We start from the raw sequence: 22,438 nt of genomic DNA on the forward strand, positions 1-22,438 counted from the left end.
ATATTTGGGTCCTCAGAAGTGGCCACGTAAACACTATTATTATCTGACATGAACAATCCATTATGATGGGTTGGGCAGAGAATGGAGACAGTTTATTCTCAGTTTAATCTTTTTCAGTGACCTGAAAAGCCACTGTATTATCCAGTAGCTCTCAAGCTGTGTCCTTGGCAAGGTTTGGAAAGTCCTCAGGGTTTGTGCTTCCTCAGTCACTGTGTTCTGGCCCAGCTTTGGGGCATTAATTTGAGAAGCCATCCCTAAGCTGCAAAAGCCCTCACACACATGGAGCTTCCTCCTGTCACTTGCTGTATGTAGCCTCTGGTGGTGACCAAAAAGCTGGGAGCAGCTCTTGTTCTAGTCTGGGACTAAATATGCTGGCTTCCACAGATCTCCCACTCGGGAAGCACCTGAATAGCCATCCTGGGTCTCCTACACTGTAGAGCAGAGCTACTCCTGTACTCCTGTAACCCTTGAATGCCACTTCATCCTTGCTCTTGCCATTGCCATGGCTTCCCGATGCAGGATGAGGGATCTGCCCCCTAGCAATAGAGGGGTTAATGCTGCTTTTCAAATCCCAACTCAGAGGATGGAATGGACAAGTTCTCAAATTCCAGTGCAAACCAGGCAGCTCTATGGAAAACACCTCGTACTAAACAGGGATTTTGTATCCAGTTGCAGAGTGACTACTTTGACAATGAAACAGTGGCATGTGCCAGCAGTTTTTGTGGAACTTTTAGGGCTATGGCTTCTCATGTGGAAATGGGGGGTTTGGGGTGCTTTTTCACTGGGTTAACCTGTCCCAGATGTCCTGTTGGGTCTCAGTAGTTACAAGAGGCTGAACAGTAGAGGAAGGTGAGGAAGTCCAGCAAATACTTCTCTTCCTTCTGCCTTCTCTCTTTCCCCTTCCTTTTGTAATTTCTTCTCTTTTCCTTCATCTTCAGAAGTTTCCCAGTACTAGGCATTCACCTCTGGATTATTGTATAGCTCTTCAGGCATTTTCTGGAATATACCTACACTTCCCAGCATGTCTGGTGAGATGTGGCAACACATTATTGCAGCAGAAGTAAGGAAAGAATGTAATCCAGAGAGCAAACAGCTGTGTCCTGTCTGTGTGAACAGTGAGGAGTGTCACTGATGTTACAGCTTGAAGAATAAAGCCATGGTGCTTGATTCAGTGCCACAAGAGGCCAAGAGAGTTTATTTGTCTTCAGGTCCTAAAAACATTTAAGATTCACCAGTTCCTTTGATTTTTGCGTGGTAATATTGCACTCCTCTGTAAGTTTTCCCACTGCAGTTTGCACTCCAACTGGCAGTGTGTGCAGGATTTCAGTCCAGCTTTCATATGGCTCTTCCTGCTTGTCACTGTTAACACAAAGCCCTTCTAAGAAGACCTGAAGTCAGATTCCCTGGTGGGGAAAATTCCCCTTGGTCTACCGCTTCCAGCAAAGCTTTGCTCTCTTACACCAGCCCAGAATCTGGCCTGTGCCGTGCTGCAATAACTGGAGCACTTCCAGAGCCCATGGGACCAGTGTAGTGTAAGCCTCTGTAATTGTAGGGCAGAAGAAATCCTTAGGAGGAAAATACCATAGAAGCATGTCATTATTCTAATGGCCATTATTTTTTTCTCATGAGACAACTAAAATCTGCAAAACTGGCTACCTTCTGGAGGGTGCTATTGCCATACATGCAGAAACACACCATGTAGCTGGGTGGGTACATGGGGGAGACACAGCAGCAACAGCAAGTGTGCATGAAGGTTTTTAGCAAGCACCAGCACAGAACCTCTCAGCCCAAGAGCTGTAGTGATGCCAGCGATTTACTGTCCCCAAGTGCAACTAGACTTCCTACAAGCACTCGAATGGATGGCTTTGTCAATGTCTCCTCCCAGCTGCCTCATTGCAGCAGGAGGCACCGGGGAGGGAGTGACATTTCCATTCCAGTAATGAAATCTTCTTGGCATTGCTCCAGTCCCCCAGGAATTCCTATCAGAAATGCAAATGACTTGGGGAGGGGGGAGTGAAGATTAGAGTTTGCAATGGAATTATATGAGTTTGCTGTGCCTCAGTTTCTCCATCCCCCTCCTGCGGATAATGTAGTTTCCCTGCACTCCTCCGTTTAGCCAGGTTTCCAGGGTGTTGCAGGAGCTGCTGGGCAAGTGCTGCACGCTGATGGCTGTGGCAGAGCTAAGAGCTGCATCGTGTTGTAATGATATTTCTCCTTATGGCGCCTTTCAACCCAGATTCTCACCGTAACTCCTACGAAAAGGCAGCGCCAGATTTTTTAAAAAACTGTTTGTAAGTGACTTTTTCCACGCCGTGCTAGTAACCCTGTGGCAGCGGAGATCTCCCTCCTAAGTTCTCTCCCCACTTTTCCGCTAGTGGTAAAGTAGTCAAGGCCGAGCTGATCCTGCTTGAAGGGCACGGGTGGATCTCCTCACCTTGCCGGTGCTCCTCCACAGCTCAGCCGCCGGGATGGAATTACCGACATCCAAGGAGCCAGGGGCCGAACGGTGAGGAGAGTGTGGCCGAAGGAAGGAGCTGAAGCTGGAGAGGGCCGGCCGAGGGAGATGGGGCCGGGGGTGCTGCGTACATGAGGCGGGGCTCTGCTCATCCCGGCAGAGCCTCGGCTTGGGGGAGGGCTGAGTCCCGGTGGTGGCCCCAAGTCCCCTTGCCCTGGGGGCTGGATGGTGCGCCGGGGCTCTAGAGGGGCCACATGCAGGTAGGGGGATAACCGGTGCCCCGGCAGCTCCCGCGGATGTGGGTCACCCACTCCCGGCGCTCTGGAAACCAGGCCGCCCGGCGGAGCAGCCCTCGAGGGGCGCCGCCCCCACACACCTCCTCGACCGCTGCCGCCCCGCCCTCCCGGGGGTTCGGAGCCCGGGTCCCGTCCCGGGGCGGCGGAGCGGGGAGGCGGGCGCGGTGATTCGCCGCTTCGGGGGCGGTGGGCGCCCGGCTCATGCATATTCATGACGTGATGTCAGAGGGGGAGCACAGCGCGCGGTGACCGCCCGAGAGCGCCATTTCCTGAAGGAGGCGGTGGCGGCTGGGCAGGGGCGGACAGACGGACTGACTGACTGACGGACGGACGGACCCGCAGAGTGGCGCCGCGGCGGCCGAGCCGGCAGGGGGAGATCGCCCGGCGGCGGCGACCGGACCGGAGCGGACCCGACCCGACCCGACCCCACCGACCCGCGCCGTCGCCCCGCAGCAGGTTCTCCCGCGGCTCGCCCCGGCCGGAGCCAGAAGTTTGAGCGTCCCCGTAGCCTCCCGGGAGAGCCCGGTGTCGGGCGGCGACGCGGGGCTGCCCCGGCCGCTGTCGCCGCCGCCCGCACGGGCGGTGGGAGCCCCCCGCGGCGCCGGGAGCAGGGGGGAGGATGGTGGTGCGGGAGCGATGGAGCTGAAGCGGAGCATGGCGATCCCGCGGCTCCTCGTGCTGGGACTCTGGGCTGCGGTACTCCGGGACGTCGCTGCCGTGGCAGGTGAGCGGGGCTGACAGCCCGCCGGCGGCGGGGGGTAGCGGCGGGGCACTGCCCCCCGAGACGCCGGGTGCGGCGGGAGGGGCCGCGGGGCACGGCTTCTGCCGCCGGCCGGGACCCCCGCGGGCAGCCCCCGTCCCGCCGCCCCTCCGAGTGTCGGCAGCCCGCCGAGGGTCGCCGGACAGGAGCGGCCGGGCGCGGCCCCGGGGTGCCTGGTCCGCCCGGTGCGGCGGCCGCGGGGCCTCGGGCAGCCACAGGTGGGGGTCGGGGCCGGAGCATTTTGCCGCTCCCGGCCGGGCACGGGCGGCTCCGCCGCGTTTGTGGAGCCAGCGACGTGGCGCTCGGGAGCCGGCGGGGAGCCCGGGCTGTGCGAGCCTCGCCCGCCTGCGAGTAGAGTAGCGAGTAATCCTCCCCGGTGTTTGCGGAGGCATTGCTCTGCTGTGTGCCTAGCGCGGGCCGTCGCCGAGGAAAGCCGGGCGCTAACGCATTCCTGAGTGGCTTTTGCTGTTTTTTTCCCTCGTGAACTCATTTTCCGAAGTTCCACCCCCCAGTCGGCAGGGAAAGGCAGCGTGCTGGAGTGTCTCGGCGCCCCGGCCAACCTCCTCCCGACTTCAGCGGGAGTTTGGGCTCCGCGCTGTATGTGGAGCGATGTGCGCGCAGTGAGACGGAGCTGGGGAGGCTGTGGCACAGGCTGGATCACTAGATCAGTGTCCTAAGGAATCTGAGGAGCAAAAAGCCTTTACCCTGGCATGCATGAGCAGACGTCTTCCTCTCTTTCCACTCCCAACATCACAAACAACATATTCCGTTCCTAGGAATTAAAATATTCAGAGGTAGCGAGTTGAAAAAACAAACAAACAGATGTGTCATGTATTTGACAACTAGTGTGTTCACTTGCTGTCAATTCAGACAACTGCTTGAAAAGAAATTGAATACAGTTTTATTTCCTATCTATACATTTCACAATCTGCAGCTCTTACAGGTAGGCTTGGCAGAACCTATTTGGATGAAATTATTTCTTGCACAGTCAAGAATGTTGTCAGATGAGAAATAGTGAGTGGGAGAGTAAAATGAGGAATAGGTGGAAATTAAAATCCCTATTTGCCTCCTATGTGATTCTTCCTGATACCTGCAGGAAGAGATGCTGCAGCCAAAACTGCATTTTTGACCTATGAAGTTATTAAAGATACCTGATCTGTAATTCTTCATTTTGGTTGATATTGATGGAGGATTATACTTGGACAATATGTACAACTCTGACTGAACACTTGTACTGTATGTTAATTTCCTACACCATTGATTTCTATGCAAACTAAAAACCATGAAGGGTCTCTAACAATATTTCTTTGTTTAATTTGTGGCTAACTCTTTCAGAAGGGCAGTCTGAAGGATGCTGAGTAGTTTGATTTTTCCATGAAGGCACCTGTAATGAAAATGTCTGTCAGTTTGTGTGTGTGCTCAGCAGCCTGACATCAGTTTTCTGTAACACAGAGAGAGCTGCTATGAAGCTTTCATGTTATATTCCAGTATTGAGTGGTGAAAGGGAGGATGCTTTCTGGCATGCACTGGGACATGTCGTTTGTGTTACGTTGGAGTTAAGTAATGCAAGGTTAGATCATCTTCACCCAAGGTGATTAAATTGTTAGCCCAGCAAATGATCTGTAGCAACTAAACTCAAATGATCAGCTTGTCCATTTCCCAGTGCTCTCTGTGAATTTGCTAAATGAATAACAGCAGATAGAAAGGCAAAAGACTGAGTGTGGGGAAACCAGCTGGGGAGTCTCATTAAGGAAAGGAATAAAGACCTTCTGCCCGTGTTCCGCATTTGCTCCTAGACCACTGGTACTCATCTGGGTACAGGCTGCTGGTGGCAGAGCGCTGGCTGGTCACACAGTGCTGGTTCCCCTTCTCCCAGCTGTCACAACCGCGCTGTCAGTTCCTCTGCTGCTCTTCTGCCCTGTGAGGTGGTGCCCTCGTGGCTGTGGGAGGGTGGTGTTTTGGCAAGAAGGGAAGTGGCACATCCGAAGTCTGTGTTGGATCACTGGTAAGGCTTTAACAGAGTTTGAGAGCAACAGGGCTGCTCACTTAGCAGCGCTTTTTGACTGGCTCTGTGGGCTAGCAAGGCATCCTGTGAGAAGCTGACCAACCAGTGAACTGGGTGGAATTGTAATGTACTGCGATATATGGCCAGGCAAGAGGGATGGAGTAATTTTTCTCTGAAGGATGTGGAGTCCACTGCCAGGGCATAATACTGGACAAGGCTAGACCTGTTCTGGTCTGTCAGTCCTGTGCCACTGCATAGGGAATAGCCACTCTCCCTAACAAAACTACCTTTACATTTATTTTCTACCTTCCTGCTTTCCCATGGTCTCCTTTGATCTTCTGGTTCCTCCTTTATATGCCTATCTTTCTTAAATGCACTTAGATAGTTGGCTTCCGTGTCTTCTCATGGTAACAAATTCCATACATTTGCTTCTGCTTGAGGGAAACACTCCCCATCCACCCACACATATAACAGTGCTCCGGGCCAAATTCTGATCGCTTCTGTGTCAATATAAACCTGAGCAGCTTCGCCAGCTCTGGCCCCGCTGCTTTGGGGTTGCAGTGGTGTAGCTCTGGGTACAAGGTGGTCCTTTGGCTGGACTGAAGGGTCCTCCAGGTGGCTCATTTAGCACACACCCACATCCCGCGACAGAAATATCTGTTCTCTAAACAGTTCTGCTCCTCAGTGAGGTATGCTGTGGAATAGGCTTTCATGGATTTTGCAAATTGTAGAGAAGCTTTCTGTAATGCAGGAGAACAGTGTATGCTGAATAACAAGACATAATTGATTCTTTCTCGTATCCAAGCTCTTTACAAATGCATACAATGGAGCAAGCATGATGATTTTGTAGCAGCAGAAGAACACAGTAGCTTAAATTCAGGCCTGGGGAAAAGAGGGGGGTGCGCTAGCGTGTTGAACGGATGCAGTTAACGCTGCTGGATCACTGGCACAGCGAAGCTCCCGGCGTTTCTGTGCGTCTCTGCTTGGGCACTGCTCTGCAGAACATCACCCTGCTGTTACACGAGTTGAAAATATCCCCATGTACACACTGAACCACCACTTTTCTCCAACAATTGTGCTTTCAGTGCTTGCATTTGCCTATTGCTTAGCAGACATAGTAGAGCAGTGCTGAGACTAACACACTCCTCTGCAGCGTGTGCTGGTAGGGTATGCAATTCCAGACCACCAACCTAGAGTAATTTGCTGTACTCCAACCCCCCTTCTTCTGGGGGTGGGGCGGAGTAGTATTTTTTTTTTAGGTATGAAATTTACAGGACCTCCAATCAAATTAAAGGTGTCCCAGGGTCAACCCGTGAAACTAAATTGCAGCCTCGAGGGGATGGAAGATCCTGAGATGTTGTGGATCAAGGACGGAGCAGTGGTGCAAAGCATAGACCAGGTGTACATTCCAGTAGATGAAGAGCACTGGATCGGCTTCCTCAGGTACAACAGATGCAGAGAAGGAAGAATATCGTGGAAACTATTGCACAGTTTTCTGCTGTCAGCTATATCTCTGCAACTGCAGTGCCCTCAGTGGGGCAGGGTCCTGTGGTCTGCAGTTCACTGTGTGGCAAGGGCATAACTGAGAGCAGAACTGAAGCCACTGAACGCTGAGATTTTATCCACTAGAACCATACTGGTTTTCTGACTACTGTGGGGACAGGTGCTTTGCTAATGCTTGCGATGCTCGAGACGTGACTTCAAGGTTAAAGGATGTTCTTGCTTTGTTTGCTCATCTTGTTCTGCCATGCAGCAGTATAAATAGGTTTTCTCTCTCACACTCATCCTGTTCTCTTACTCTCTCTTTTGAGCTGTCAGTCTGCCTGAAGGGTGAGGATTGTTGATTGAAATGAGACTCCCAGGACTACATCCCCTTCCTTTCTTTGGGGAGGAGTGTTCGTCCTCTGAACCATCTCTGATTCATTTTGCAATGAATTCTAATTCATTCCTAATACATTTACACTACATAGTATCAGTCCTGCCCCATTCAGAGGCACAAAACTCTTCTGAAAAGCAGATCTCTGTGCCTTTATTCCAGCAGAAGAGGGATGTCAGCTAGTTCTGGAAGTAGTGAGTTAAACAAGACCCAAGGTTCTGCTCTGTCTTTTTTTATGCATTAAAAGAGCTTGTACAGGCAAACATACCAACACCATGAGAGCTCAAAGCTTTGATTGACTGAGAATCACTCTTTGCTGAGCTCTGGCTTCATCTCCTGTTAGGTTTCTTGGATTGACATTGCACAGAGTCTCCAGTTCCACCAACTAAAGTCTCTGTGTTAAAGCTTGTCTGTTAGAAACATTTTAGTAGGAAAAAACATCTGTGCACAGTAAAACTATTGCATAACATTATGTTGTGGAAACAGTTTGTCTTGAAACTATACTGTTTACTTCCCCCCAGTTCCACTAGTTAATGCTGCCCTTCACAATCTCAGTCTACTCTCCTTTCTTGTCTCGTTTTACTCCACTGAGAACTCTCTGCAGCACCAGAGATAAGTTAGGGTGCTAAATCTTGATGCATTTTTCTCCTTTTTCCTTTCTTCTCCTAAAGAAATCATTTCTACCACCCACGTGTGACTCTCTGCTGTGATCACTGTGTTTCAGAATATGGGCAGGACAGCTGATGCCATTTGAAGGTCCAGCTCTGAAAATCGGGCTGTAGTGGGTCCATTTTGTGCATTTCGGCAAACACTCTCCCTTTTCTGTCTTCCTTCCTGAGACGTCCTTCCCCTTCTCCAAGGAGGACTGCTAGCGTTAGAAAGGTGGGCATCAGCTCTGCGGAGGATCCCTGCATGGCAGCAGGAGCATGGCTGTGCGTCCCGTGGGGAGCAGTCAGCACTGGTGCATTGACAGGCTCTCAGAGTCACACTGGTGCCTTTGGTAGCTGAGACCTTCTTGCTTTGGCACCAAATTCTGCCCTTGCTCACCATGCACCAGCATAACCCCTTGAAATCGCAAACTGGGAGGCCTAAGGAGTTTTGCAGAGTCAGCCACTCTTGGGATCAGAATAGCACTGAGCGCAGTTGAGGCGAGGGGGGCTCTTTTCTGACCCATCTGTTCCCACATGAGGCTGTTGCCAGTCCTGTCACCTGAGGCAAAGCAGTCGAGCTCACTGGAGGTTTGCAGCGTGGAGTTTCCTGCTAGCTCAGATGTTGTAGGCCAAGCTGTCGCACTCAAAGGCTAGCTAGAGTCACGATTCAGGATTGAGATGACCCCTTCCTGTCCTCAGAGGACACAGATGACTGGTTTTCTGCGAGGATGTTTTGGAGGAAGACTGTCTGCTCTGTGAGGGCTCTCTCCACCCACTTAGAGAGGAGCCTCCCATCTCTGCTGTTTTGCCATGTGCTTTGTGCTGGCTGGCTGTTGATCTCCTCCTCAGAGCTGGCTGTGTCTCAGTGGGTGTTTTCCATGCATCTGGTTTGCCAAACACTGGAGGGTCCTTTGGGGCAAAAACATGCTTTATCCACATAAAATATCGATATGGCTTTTGACTTTTTTCAGCTTGAAATCCGTCGAGCGGACAGATTCTGGGAAGTACTGGTGCCAGGTTGAGAACGGGGGGAAGAAGGAAGAATCACAACAAGTGTGGCTCATAGTGGAAGGTAAGGAGGAGTAGTAGTGCTGGTTTCCTTTCAGGGCTGACCCACCAATATGCTCTAGGTTGAAGTAGTGAGAGCAGATTGCTCCAGTGACAGGCTTCTTGGCTCTGAACCATTGCTGCTAACTGCAGGGAGATCGCTACAGAGCAGGAGTAAGAAATAGAAGAACTGCTTCAAAGAGCAGAGCTGTCAGTTCACTGCCTTCTGGTTTTATTTTGGCATGTTAGGAAACAATTCTTTTCATGCAAACACATTTCTTTCCAGCTTTTAAATCCATTGTTGCGTTCATCTCTAAGTAATTCATAGAATGGTGAGTAGTTCAGGTTGAAAGGGATCCATGAGGCACATCTGGTCCAACCCACTTCTCAAAGCAGGGTCACAGCCTGTTTCTGTGTATCAGCCAAACAGGTCTCTGTGGGCAAGGTACAGTTTTAACCCAGTTGTGAGCTTTGTGAGAAGTGCTGTACATCAACACTTCATAGCTGTGACTGCTCCATGAGCCACTTTTCTGTCCGGGGTTGTCTGGTAAGAATAGCTTCTGCATGGCTGCCCAAAAGTCACCCAAGGCAGTGTGGATTGGTGGCTTCTTACTTTCTCTAGTTTCATTTCCCTTGAGCCATGATTCTGATAGATCCTCAGAAGCTACTAGTCATAGGATGGCTTTGTATTTGGTGAAGAAATTGACAAGAACAGTGCATTTGCAGCAAGAAGTAGTTTTTTGGATGTATTTGGTAACATTTTGGGCCAGAGGCGAATTGACAGTCCTAAACAGGGGGGAGCAGGGAGGTGATGTGGTCTGGGTGTTTTACAGCAAAGGTCTTGCTCACTCAGAGCATGGAAACATTCATAGCAGCTCTCACAAGAAGAGTAACACATTCTGCCTTCCATCAATCCCAGGCTTTTGTCCACCTAAATTTTCAGGTGTAGTGTCAACTGGAGAATGTTGTTTACAGCTTAAAACACTCTCTTGTACTGAGTTTCTATTTCTATCCAATTATCGTGGCCTGCTCCAGAGGTGGCTGCATTTGCATGGTGGGTGTGTTAGGAGTGACTGGGTAACTCAGTGTGCTAAGCTGTCTGAAGAAAATGTGCTGCCTTTCTGGACTGCACAGGCAAAAAGTATCAAAGTCACAGAAAACCAGCTGCAGTTAGGTAAGGTGGAGTGTGTTGAGAATGAAGGCCAAAGCTTACAGCAGAAGTGAAACAAATGCAACCAGTTGCCTTTAGGAGAAAAGCAAGTATGGCAGAAGGTAGTTAAACTTGAACTGGGCATGTAGTCATGTGTAAAGGGACTTGGTAGATAAAATTAAAAATTAACAAGTAGTGATAAGGGGTGGAGTTTAAAAAATGTGTCAGCTGTTAGCATAAGAAAACACCTGGGAATACAAAAGCCTATCAGATCTACCTTCACTGTTACCTCTATGTATTTCTTCCTGAGACGTGCCAGCTTTGTGTAGCAGTGGTTGCTCTATCGATAACAACTGTCCTCTGACTGAGAGAGGATCTTTACTCTGGTGATTTGCAGCCTTCAGAAGATGCTGACATGCTTCAGTGTGGCACACAAACAAATGTGGACTATTGGTGATCTAACTTTAAGTCAGCTTGACTGGATTTCTATGCTGTATAATATCTGCTTTGAGATCTGCTTAGGTAATCTGTATCTGCCAGATTTTCTAGCAATGGCATTTGAACTGTCTTTGTAATAAAAATGTTTGATCTTATTAAACACTTCTTAGAATTTGCAAGAACAAAATTATTTTGAACCTGTTTCCTGCTTTAGAAACTAGTCTCAGGCCTTACTGAGAATATGATAGTGTTTGATGCCTGGAGAGGTGATCTCAGAGGTGCACTGTGGAGTGTTAAAAAAATGGATTATGTTTCTTACGGAACTTTCCATCTGAAATTACACCTCTGACTATGTGGCTGTTCCTGGGGCTGCTAGACCCATTGTGGCTACAGTCAGAGACCAAGCCACACCTGTGTGGACACATTCCCCTGAATTAGCACTGTCTCAAAACTGAGCTGTACATAAAAATCAGCCTTATAGGTCGGATGCTGGCTTGGAAGAGGGAATAGGTGGGGTCATTTCCTTGTTTCGCCACTGATTGCCTGGCTGCTGGCTGCCCAGTGCCTCCATGGGACATCTGTGAAAGGGACATGCTGGCACTCACCTCTTGTACCAGGAACTAGGAGGCTAAATGTGTCACAGGCAGCGAGGTGTCCAGGTAACATACAGACAGAGGTGTTCGAGTTCCTCAGCTGGATGAGTCACTCCCTCAATTATGAAAGTTTTTAATTGTGGTCTTGTCTGCTCTGTTTAGCTGCTCCCAAAGTGAGAAAACCTGCCGAGCTGGGCAGGATCTTCCTGAAAGTTTACCTTGGGTGTCATGACAAATGGACAGCAGGCAGGGATCCTGCTCACAGGTGGAGAAATGGTGATTATTTTCCCTTCTAATCTTCCTCAGAGAAGGAGGGCAAAGCAGGCAGCGGTGTCACAGCTGGTATCTCAAAAGCTTACTCATTGTTTATGTGTGAATGCAGTAAATAAATGAAGTAAAATACGTCAGCAAAAACAAGCAGTATGCCATGACGATGGGTATACCTGTCCTGAACTAGCCTTTGCACAGATAGGCACTGTCATTTCTCAACAGACTTGGATTTAGACCTGTTTTAGTCTGTTCATTTACTTACTACTCTAAAGGAAGGAGGCAAGGAAGGCACAAAGGATCTGCCACCTGAAAGACACCAACAGTGACTGCACAGTCAGTGAAAGACTGAGGAAAGCACTTTTGGCTGTAGCTTGGGGGAAACATCTAGCGTTAGGCTTCTAAATAATTGCCTGCTGGTGGAGGTGTTCAGCATCTGCCACACCAGTGCAAGCCCTTGGGCCTTTGGCCAGGGACAGACTGTGTAATTTCAGCATGTGAATGCACAATGTTGTCAGTTCCTCTGTTTCTGTGAGGCAACAGATCAGCTTCCAGAACACATTTTTTCCAGCTGAGAATACCAGATTTTGGGGTAAGTGCAGTTGATAGTAGCAGTGCTTGACACACAAAGATTTCTGTATAGAAGGGAACTGAACATTTCTCTGGGCCTTCAGCTCTTCCACCAATCACCAGAAGTACATACTGGCTGTCCTGCATGGTTGGTGAAATTTGTGCTCCTGGTTTGGAGCACTGAAACCGTGAGAGTTTTCACGTTTCCCGCAAGAGGAGCCACATCTCTTAATGGGTCGAATTACACTCAGCTATTGCAACTTAGAGATGACCTAAGGTAGGTAGCATTGCAGCTGCATCTCACTCCCCATGGGCCTAATTGGAGACCTGTTGTACCAGCCAGGAGTCTTTCCATGGTGGGGAACAGATAATTACCAAAAGAGCTGTGTCCGTGGATAGCCTACAGCTCTGAAACAAATTACCCCTGACTCCAAGGCAGCCCGGTTGTCGTGGTGTTAGAGTGTGCTGGAAGGCATCTCCAGTCAATTAAGCTCCAGAGAGAGCATTGTAAATGCTCCCAGTCTCTCACTGCAGGGATTCTTTCCTCATTCATGGGTTTGTTAAAGCCAGTAGTTCAACACTTTCTCAAGCTTCAGTTTTTAATGCACGGCAAGAAGCATCTGCAGCTGGATTAGCTGTCTTTTAAAGTGGTGTCTGCCACCACTAAAATTATTGACTGTTGCCTCTTTGAACTCCAGTCTCTCCAGCTGAAAAATTGAGAAAATACTACCACTAAAAGCTGTTTCATAAGGGAGTCTTGAATTGAAAGTGGTTTTTCAAAGGCATTGTGGGAAGCAAGCACTCTTTCTCTCTGACTTCTAGTGGTAGTATTTAGGTACTCGTGCCCTGAGGTGATCCAGCATATCTGACCCTTGGTTTTTGTGAAGGGCTGTCGGATTCAACATAGCAGCTGGACAGATGGATGTCCAGTGTTGGGCACTGGTATTAGTGGAAATAAACAAGGGGCAGTTGCTCCAGTTATTGTCAATTGTCTGTTGCTTTTCCAGGTGTGCCCTACTTTACTGTGGAACCTGAGGATGTGTCCGTGTCCCCTAATGCCCCATTTCATATGGCCTGTGCTGCTGTTGGTCCCCCTGAACCAGTGACAATTGTCTGGTGGATGGGAGACTCTAGAGTGGGGCTTCCAGATGTCTCCCCATCCATCTTAAATGTGTCAGGTAAGGCTGCTGGCACTGCAGGGGAGCATCAGAAGAGGAGAAGAGCTCTCTTCTGATTGTGCCTTGTACATTGGGTAGCCAAATAGTGTGGGAGTGGTGTTTAACTCTGCATTATGGATGAGTGGTCATGATCACATACAAAGATTATCTCAAGGGGTGATGGTTGCTCAGTGTGTTTTCTGCTGGCCTGAGGCACACAGGCTCTTGAGGCACACAGAGTTTGGGTGTGACTGGCACTCTCGTTAAAGATGCTACTGAACAGATGATGCATTGCGTGTCTCTTGTTCCATCTCGTGGAGGGTGTTCATGGTTATATTGAGTGACTCTGTTGGTGCCATTTCTCTTGGAATTCTCCAAGCATTCACATGTAACAGATGCCATACCCTCCTTCTGTGCACAGCCCTGTCACACACTGCTTTCCCCTCTCTTACCCACCCCCATCTCTGTTCTTGCAGGCTTGCTGGATGCTCTTATCATTAAAATCTGACTGCCTCATGTAATTGTTTGACACTTCAAGAGTGCTTGTATCAGTGCTGAAGTGGGCTGGTTGATGCCCTTCAAGACCAAGGTTTGCCCCAGAGCAGAGCTTTCCCCAGCAGGGTCAGCAGAAGAACTCAGGAGCCAGTAGGTGTTAGGGCCTCTCTTCAGACCACTTTTAGAAAAGGGTGATGTATCTCTACCAGGAACTGACTGCAACTATTCTTGTGGTTACCTCTTAAAAGTAACTTGATTCTAGTTAGTTGTCCAACAGCCTTGTGTTATGTTTTCTGTTTGCTGCTGTTTTATTATTCTCAGCAGCCCTGACCCAGAGTTGAACTAGTTATTTAGAAAGAAAAGGTTTTACAACTAAGACCATGTCTGGAGCCTCTTTATCAGTGTTAATACAGTTACACCCAGGGTGAGTTTTTGTATGTTTTTGGCCATCCTTTGAGCTATCCAGTCCTATTCAGGCTTCCCTTAGAACCATATTTAAATGCAAATCAAAACATGATTTGTGATTTGAAATGGTTTTAATCATCTGCTCCCTCTCTTACGTAGCTACTGATGCTATTCTAAGTTGGAAATTAAAACTGCTCCCTTATGATATGATCTGCCTGTTGAAATGGAAACAGACAAGATGGATAGGCAAGAGGGAAAAGACAATAAAAAAATAAGTCACTCCTTCTCCACTAAACTCATCCCATGGTGCCTCAGAAAATTTCTGTTGTTGAGGGGCAGTGGCTTGGAGGTCTGAAGAAGGACATCTAGTGATTCTCCAAATTAACTGCCATTAAGTGTCTTTGGCACCTTTATTTGCTTTCATTGTTCTTTGGGATGTCCCTTGGGCACATACTCTTTCAGTGCACTTTGAGGTGTCCCTTGGCATATCTTGTCTTTGCAGCTGAAAACATGTAGCAGGACACAACGTGCATGGCTGAATTACCAAAGTGTGTCAAAAAAGACAGTTGGTAAGAAAATGAGCATTGCTAGCTGAGGAAAGTATCACGCTCTGAAGAAAATAGTAACAAAGTACTTGGATAGAAAGCAAGCATTTAGAAGCTTCAGCAATGTTGTATTTTGGAAAGCAGTGCTGGCATGGTGCTAGGGAACATGCAGTTCCTGGTTTGTGGTGTGTTTTGGATTTTCCTCAGGGCAGGGCTGTGTTAGGTTCTGTCTTGGGACAGGCCTACCACAGCAGGTGCTGCTCTGCTGCTCTGCCTGGCCTTCAGCCTGCTGGCAGCATCTTCCTCTGGTTCCCAGGGATGAGAATAGCACTCCCTCCTCTCTTCCATTACACCTCCTTTGCAATGCTGTTAGTCTCGGGCGTGGGAGATGAATCAAAGGTCAAAGACACTGTGCAAGCTGCTCTCTGCAGCTCTGAAATGTTTTTCCTCCCTAAACTGTATGCCCACAGTGTGCCAGTCTTTAACTTTTCCCGGATAGAGCCTTTTAAGGCAACTGAGGGCCCAGACAAGTGACAATAGTTGCTGGACACAGTTCTCCAGGCAGCCTTGCAAATCTATCTCAGTTCTGATTAATTTGCAATATCTATATGCATCTTGGGGCAGCCAGAAGTCAGTATGATGCAATGGGATGGAGGGATGCTCACAGAAGATGTTCTTACTTGTATCACCCCTGGAAAGTGTTTCAGTGCATTTAACTTCTACTTCCTTGTGTGTGTCTTCAAAAGTCTGATGCAAGGTGAGGGACAGGTGGGCACTGACTAGCAATAGGCAGCATCTGATTGCAAGTTTGCCTGGGCTTATAGGCCAGTTAGAAGATGAATGTTGCTCAGGTGAAGGCTGAGGCTCAAAGCATTGGGCTTTGTGTGAGCTCCTAGTTCAGCACAATCCTTGCTCCAAAGATGCTCACCAGAATGTGAGAAGCAGACATCTACTACCTGAGCACTGTAAGCTGCTGTCCCAACAGATTCATCCCTCTTTTTCAGTGCTTTCTGACACTTCCATGAAAGCTTTTCTATGTTGCTACAGTCCCTCCATTAAAAATGTGTTTAGCACATTAGTTACACTGAAATCTGCATGCCTTTGATTGGCACCCAGCTCACCTCTCCAACTGCCTGAGGAGCTTGAGCTGGATGTCACAAACAATTGAAATTCTGCTGAAGTTGAAGCTGGATTATATAGCTATTTCTGTTTCCTTTCCTTTTCTTGGCTGATCTCCAGGTATTAATCAAAGCACAGTTTTCTCCTGTGAAGCTCACAACGTAAAGGGATTGTCTTCATCTCGGACTGCCACTGTTCAAATCAAAGGTGAGAGACTGGGTGCAAGAGACTGGGCAAGGGCCTTGGATTTGCTCTCTGGGGAGGGAAAGTAGGGCTCCTTAATGCAAGGAATTGCCTCAAAGCTGCCAGCACCAGTTGGAGCTCTCAGCAGTCAAAACAATGCTTTGTGTTCTAACAGCAGTTCCCACTTCCTATGCAGGGCCGTATCCCAGGCTGTTGAGAATAATCCACATCTGATTCAGGAGTGGAAACGTGATGTCAAATGACAGCTTTTCCTTGAAAAGGAGAGAGCTGGGGCAGTTAAGTTGTTTGTGAGAGATGAAGCTGATATAGATTTGCAGCAGGGAAATCTTTCCCTCTTGGGAATAGATGGGTCTTGTTAGAGCTGAAGAGGCCATTACTTCTGTTTGCTTTTATTAGCATCACATTAGATGTTGGAAAAAGTCAAGGAAGGTGATCACCAGTGGCCAGTAAGGTCTGCTCATCCACATTGAGTTTATGAATTTTATTTTTTTAATTCTTTGCTCTTTAAAAGCTCATTGAAAACAAGTAATTCCTAGCCTGTGCATGACCAGTTGCCATTTGGAAGTCTCCAGGCTGATGTGACATTTGCTCTGTTCCTCCAGGTGACTGAAACAGGGATAATCAAAGCAATCAGCTCTTCTCCTCCTCTTCATGTTGAGATGCTTCTGTATTTGAATTTTTAGTCATGCTTTAATGCACTTTTAATTACACAATCATCAGTTCCAGGAGAGGCATGGCACAAAAATAATTTGTTCCGAGTGGTAGCTTATTGCTCAGCACAAATACAAGCAATCCTTTATGTCTGTATCAGTATCAGAACTCACAGTTGTAGTAGCTAATGTTCATTAAAGGACAGATCAAAATCCAGCTGTAATCTACTACTCTTGGAGTGTGTTTTTGTTCAGGACATTGGGGTTACTGCTATGCCAAGAATGCAGAATGTTGGACTAGTAAGATTTATAACTTAATTTAAAGCCATTTGGAGTTGTTGCCTTAAAGGCTTGTCTACCCAGGGGAGTTAGTTGTTGTGGAATTTATCTTCTACGGATATTTTTATCCTGGGATAGAATTTAGTTCACAAAGCTATTACACTTTAAAAAATCTCATCAAGCCATAATTTGAGAAGACATTTAGCATAAACAAGCTCTTTAATTTTTTAGTGTTAATACAGATTTTTTTTTTTTTAACCATTAATAAGATGAAGGAGTAAAGACCTCAGAAGTCTCTCATTTCCCAGCAATTATGTTTAGCTGAAAAGTGCTTCTCAGGGGTCAGTCATCAGCTAATGAATCCACACAGCCTGTTTAAGAGGGACATACTGCCATCACACACTTGTGTCACACACACATGTTCTAGAGCTGAGAAAGAGCAAGCTTAAGTGACTCAACTAACATTGCACCAGTATGTGGCATGTCCTAGAGACAAAAAAATCTAGCAGCAAGTCCAGTGCTGTAGTCATAAAAGTTACGTCTGTAATACCTCAAAGATGTGTCTAAAAAAGTAGTTATACATTTACCTAAGTGATGAGGCTTTTCTGAATAGAAAAAGTTCTAAGGTCTAGTACAGACTTGTTAAAATTAAAGCAAAGCTCCTACGCAGCAGAAATAGGGCAGGCTCAAATAATGTTTATTTCGTTCTTGATCCTATAAACGTGCAGAATTCAATGAAGTTGCTCCTGGGAGTAGTTGTCTGCACATGCATGTTCAGGGCCTTCCTCTCTTACACAAACCCATCTGCTAATAAGGACTCTTAAATCCTTCTACCATTTATTAAGCAATTAGTTTCTCCTGTGTTTCCAGAGGCAAATATTTTTGCTAGGACGTTGACAAACTGTTAACATTTCTTCCTATTTGCTCCTGTTGTTGTTCATTATCTATTCTCTGTAGTGCCCACAATGTGCTGGGTGTACTCCAAGCAGAAAATTACTGTTATTGTAGCCCACAGTCCCCAGCCATGTACAAAGCCCCATTGTTCAGCCACTCTCTAAGCACAGAGGAAGTTAACTCTCATTATGTTAACGCTCAAGGTCCTGTTTTCTGACAGGCTTTGCTCTCCTTTATATGTGCAGCTAACACTTTTAGGGTTGTATCCCGTGTTTCAGAGCACAACCGGAAACAGCCGCCCACAGTTTCTTCCCAAGAGATGGTGGGGAAATGCATCTGGCCCTTCTACAGCTTGCAGAGTTAGGGGAAGGTGCTAGCAAGCCTGCCCTCCTCAGCCCCTCGTTTACAGAGGGAGGGGGTGTGTTAGCTGTTGATTATTTACTCTCCCTGGTGGCACAGCACGTAGCTCCTTCAGGCCTGCCATCCTGCGTTGAAAATCACATGTTGCTAAACCCAAAAGTTAACGAGTGTGTCTGCAAAACTTTGATTTACGGAGAATGTTTCAGCAGTACCCAAGTAAGCAGTAAAAGCAGGATTTTTTCCCCATAAAGAGCTTACAAACCTGAACACTGACATCTAAGGAGAATGAAATGAAGATGCAGGAAAGTTAAGTTAACTCACAAAGAACTCATTGCCCAGCTTCCATCCTAGACCCTTGGTCTGCTGCCCCACCTCACACCCACACACCCTGTTCTTATCTAGGTGGCAGGCCACTGCCCTGGGTCCTGGTAACTGGTTAACCAGCCAACAAAGGCTTTATAGAGTTAATCTGTGTCACCATCTATTCCTCTCTTCCAGGCCCTCTGCAGAGACCTGGGCTTTTGGGCTCTGCATTTCTCTTGCAAGATGGCCCTGTGGAGATGCTGAAGGCAGCAGTACTGAGGTTGTCCTTGGTGCAATGAAATACAAGGGTGCTCTGGCAGGGTAGAAGATGCAGCTGGAGAAATCCTGGCTTGCAATTACTTTTCCATTGCTGCTTTCTGATGGATGCAACTCAGGAGATGTGGAAAACTTGATCTGCAGGCAGAGCCTCGTCCTGAGGATGGGTTTTTGAAAGAAGACTCCTGAGGGTACAGTTTGTTGAAATGCTGCAGGGAAAGTATTACAGCATCAGTGTAGAATTTTTTAAAATGAGAAGAAGGTCAGGGGAGAGGTTAGTATTCATGAAGCTGCTAATTTTGTCAGGAATGTCAGGAGGTACCTGAATGAAAACTCAGAGGTGAAAAAGAGATGGTGAGTGGAAGGATAGGAATTAACTATGTGAAATTACAGTGAGAGGAAAGGAGAAGTCAAAGGGAAGCATCAAGGATCCTGAAAGGAAACCAAACAGTTTGGTGCTGTGGTGGCAGGAAGCACAAGCATCTGATTAACTGTCCAGTCTTGGAATCCTGATTTTGTTCCTGGCCCTGCCCTTAATTTGTAGAGTGGTATCAACCGTGTGGCAGGCACTCCCTTTGGCTTGAATTTCCCCTCTGTAAAACAGAGTTTATTCATCCCACGGCTGAGGAGGCAGTTTTCAGTCCAGGCTCTGTCCCAGCGTGTTTCAGTGGGAGTCTGCAATGGACACCTGGAGGCAGCACAAAGCAGTCTACTGCAAATCCAGCTCCAGGGTATTCAGGTCACTACATCAAACCACCCTCCACCTGGTGCTGGCAGAGCTTGTGTCAGAGGCTGGACTGAGAACCTGAGGTGGGATTTTAAAGCCCTGACTTAGTTCACAATGTGGGTCCACAGGCAACCGTGTGCAGGGCTGAGTCATGCGCTGCAGTGGAGGGGGCAGGAAAGAGAGCTGAGTAGCAAAGGGGTGAACATCACACACTGGCATTGCTATCAAAGAGATCAACCTGTGTGCATCCAGCAAGTGTGCTGGACAATGAGAGAATATCTGACAATAGCTTGTTCAATGTTAAGATAATAGTTTCATTCACAGCAGTCAAGGACACTCTCTAAAGATGTGATATTGTACCACATTTCTGTTAGTGATTTCATTGCATAATTTTTAACCTCAAGCCTCTTCCACTTCCATGTGAATACCTGCTCAGTTCTGTGTACACTGAAAGGTCTCTTTGTTTCCTTCCTAGCCATGCCTCTCCCGCCTCTCAATGTAACTGTAAGCCAAGTCACCAGCAGCAATGCCAGCGTGGTCTGGGTGCCAGGATTTGATGGCCGTGCACCCCTCCATTCTTGCACTCTTCAGGTATGGCCTCTCTGGATTGTGCCCTGCCCCGCATGAATAACAGGACTCTCCTGAGCCACAACATTTCCTGGGCCATCATTTGCTCTCCCATCTTATCAGCAGTGTTTCAATTCTTACTTCACAGCCTTAAAGCATAAAAACTTAACAGGAGGCAACTCGGGGCATATATAGGTGCCAAAGTGCAGGTCATGAACTTCATGCTCAAAAGTTAAGTGTTAAAGACTGGCCACATTCTCCTTGCCAGCAGGTTATCACATCAGTTGCTTCGTGGCAGCTACTCCATGCAGGTCATTACACTGCAGCACACATGAAACACACAACACTCTGTGGGAAGTGCCCTTGAGCAGCTGTGGCTGCAGGGTGTGCACCCTTCCTGCGTGGAGCGGTGGCCCATGGTAGCTGGTTCCAGTGCAGGTGCCTGTGAATCCCACACCAAATCAGGCCTGTGCTGTGGGGATTCCAGAGGAAGTGCAGGAATTTGGACATACCAATGAATCCAAGGGATGAGGAGCTTGCAAAGTATAGGATGTGGTACAGGAAAGGTAGGAATGATGAAGGTAGGAGACAGACTGGGCTTTTTGATGCAAGATCAGGCCTGCATGTTTCAGAGCAATTTGAAGCCCTGTCTCTAAATCTTGATTGGTTTTCCATTGTCAAAGACCAGTTCTTCCTAGAAAATCTAGCTTGATAATATTCTGTAGCTCTCCCAGGTACAGAGTACTCCGCATCTGAAAAACTGGTCTGCTTCTTGAAGTTCCTGAGAACAATGGTATGTGTCCGACCTCAGATAGAGTTAGTTTCTATCATTGCATACTTAGCTGTAGAACCAGATCAAAGAACAGGTAACCAAGTGAGAAAATAAATGGTGATACCCAAAGTGGGCTGTGCAAACACAGCTAGGCACGTTCCCCATGGATTTATTTGCCAGGCCCCTATGCTTTCCCTACCTGATTACAGCAGCATTGTGAGCTGGAGTGGAATTTCTATGGGGTGTTGCCAACTATGCAGAGGAGGATTATAAACTCAAGGTATGCTGGAAGCAGTCTGGCTAATTTACTTGCAGTCCTCTTTTTATTTGGGGGGGGGGGGGGGAACAGAGATTTCATGCTCTGATGTTTATTATATTTCAGAAGTAAAAGAAATAATCTAGTTTTAACTTGTAGAAGGAACTCCTGAAGGCAGCTGGCCCTGGTCTCTGGTATTTGTTGCTGCTTCTGTTCTTGCTCGAAGTTGAAAATTGTTTTCTTCCTCTGTTTTACAATGCCAGTTATCTCCAGCTGGAACAGCCTATTCTCTCTGGCTTGCATGCTGCAATGCTAATCATTCTGGGGTTTAAGTTGTCCCTCTCACTTTTGGCAGGGGCAGGGGTGGGGGATGGGGCATGTGGAAAAGAGGTTGAATCAGAGCAGCCCAGTTTCTGTCCACTCAGCAGTCTCTCACCCCTTTTCTAAGCCTTTTCTGTTCTATTTGGGGAGGATGGAGTCTGGGAGCAGGGTAACTTGGCAATGACCCTGCACTGTCAGAAAACCGTGCTTCCTCTGACTCCCACATTGAGACATTCTGTGTGAGGCACTGACCTACATTTCCATGTGAAAATGCACGTGTTCCTGGCTCCTCATGGTTGCACTTCTGCTGGGATTCTCCCAGAAAGAGAAGGAGGATTGGAAGTTTGCTGTGTTTTTCTGGCACTCAGGCATTGCAGCAGGTGCCCCAGGAGCACCATGTTCAGACAAGCAGATTGCTTCTGGGGACAGGGCAGGGAATGGCAGCGTTTTCTGACTTAACACAGGCCAAGTTCCAGGGTGTGAAAGGGGCAGGTGCAAGAGCACCAGGTCTTGGGAGTGTTGAACAGAAACACATCATCCAGCAGACAGGGTTTTACACAAAAGTTGTCTTGTTTTTTCCTTGCTTTGGATGAGACTGATAATGACTAACAACATGCTTTTCTATTCAGGAAACTTGAGATTCTTCCTTTCTACCAGCCAAATAAATCAGTGTGCCAGAAATGTATGTGAGAGTGAGCGGAGGGGCAGTGAGAAAGGGAGAAAGGCTGCCATATAAAATATATAAAGTCCATATGACTCTTTTGCTTTTGTCAGTACATCTTGCTTTTACTCTCAGCTTTGCTATTTCATATGCACTTGAGGAGAAAGTCTGAGCCTGGGAGCTGTGCAGTGATTTCTGCTATTGTCAGTACAAAAGTAGGAACACTGAACCTGCCTGTGCATTAGAAGCACACAGTGATATCAGATTTAAATTGACATTCATGCTGCTTTAAAGCTCAGAATTGGAAACAAAAGAAAAAGAAGGGATGCAGGAGTGCTAA

The 22,438-nt window shown here is 47.6% G+C and overlaps 1 protein-coding gene across 2 annotated transcripts in view; it reads left to right on the forward strand.

Annotated features, from left to right (window-relative positions):
- The first annotated feature begins 3,070 nt into the window (after positions 1 to 3,070).
- TYRO3 (TYRO3 protein tyrosine kinase) overlaps positions 3,071 to 22,438 on the forward strand; it is a 41,572-nt gene continuing 22,204 nt past the window's right edge. Inside the window, exons 1-6 of one of the 2 annotated variants that reach the window (XM_069017386.1) lie at positions 3,071 to 3,475; positions 6,776 to 6,959; positions 9,014 to 9,114; positions 13,115 to 13,285; positions 15,949 to 16,035; positions 19,997 to 20,112. In XM_069017386.1, coding sequence (XP_068873487.1) covers positions 3,388 to 3,475; positions 6,776 to 6,959; positions 9,014 to 9,114; positions 13,115 to 13,285; positions 15,949 to 16,035; positions 19,997 to 20,112 — 747 coding nt within the window. In that variant the 5' untranslated portion in view covers positions 3,071 to 3,387. Of the gene's footprint in view, positions 3,476 to 3,968; positions 4,748 to 6,775; positions 6,960 to 9,013; positions 9,115 to 13,114; positions 13,286 to 15,948; positions 16,036 to 19,996; positions 20,113 to 22,438 lie in introns of those variants that run through there. The other variant, XM_069017387.1, reaches the window with a different exon arrangement.

This window comes from Aphelocoma coerulescens, chromosome 5 (genome assembly GCF_041296385.1).
Source record: "Aphelocoma coerulescens isolate FSJ_1873_10779 chromosome 5, UR_Acoe_1.0, whole genome shotgun sequence".
NCBI lineage: Eukaryota > Metazoa > Chordata > Aves > Passeriformes > Corvidae > Aphelocoma > Aphelocoma coerulescens.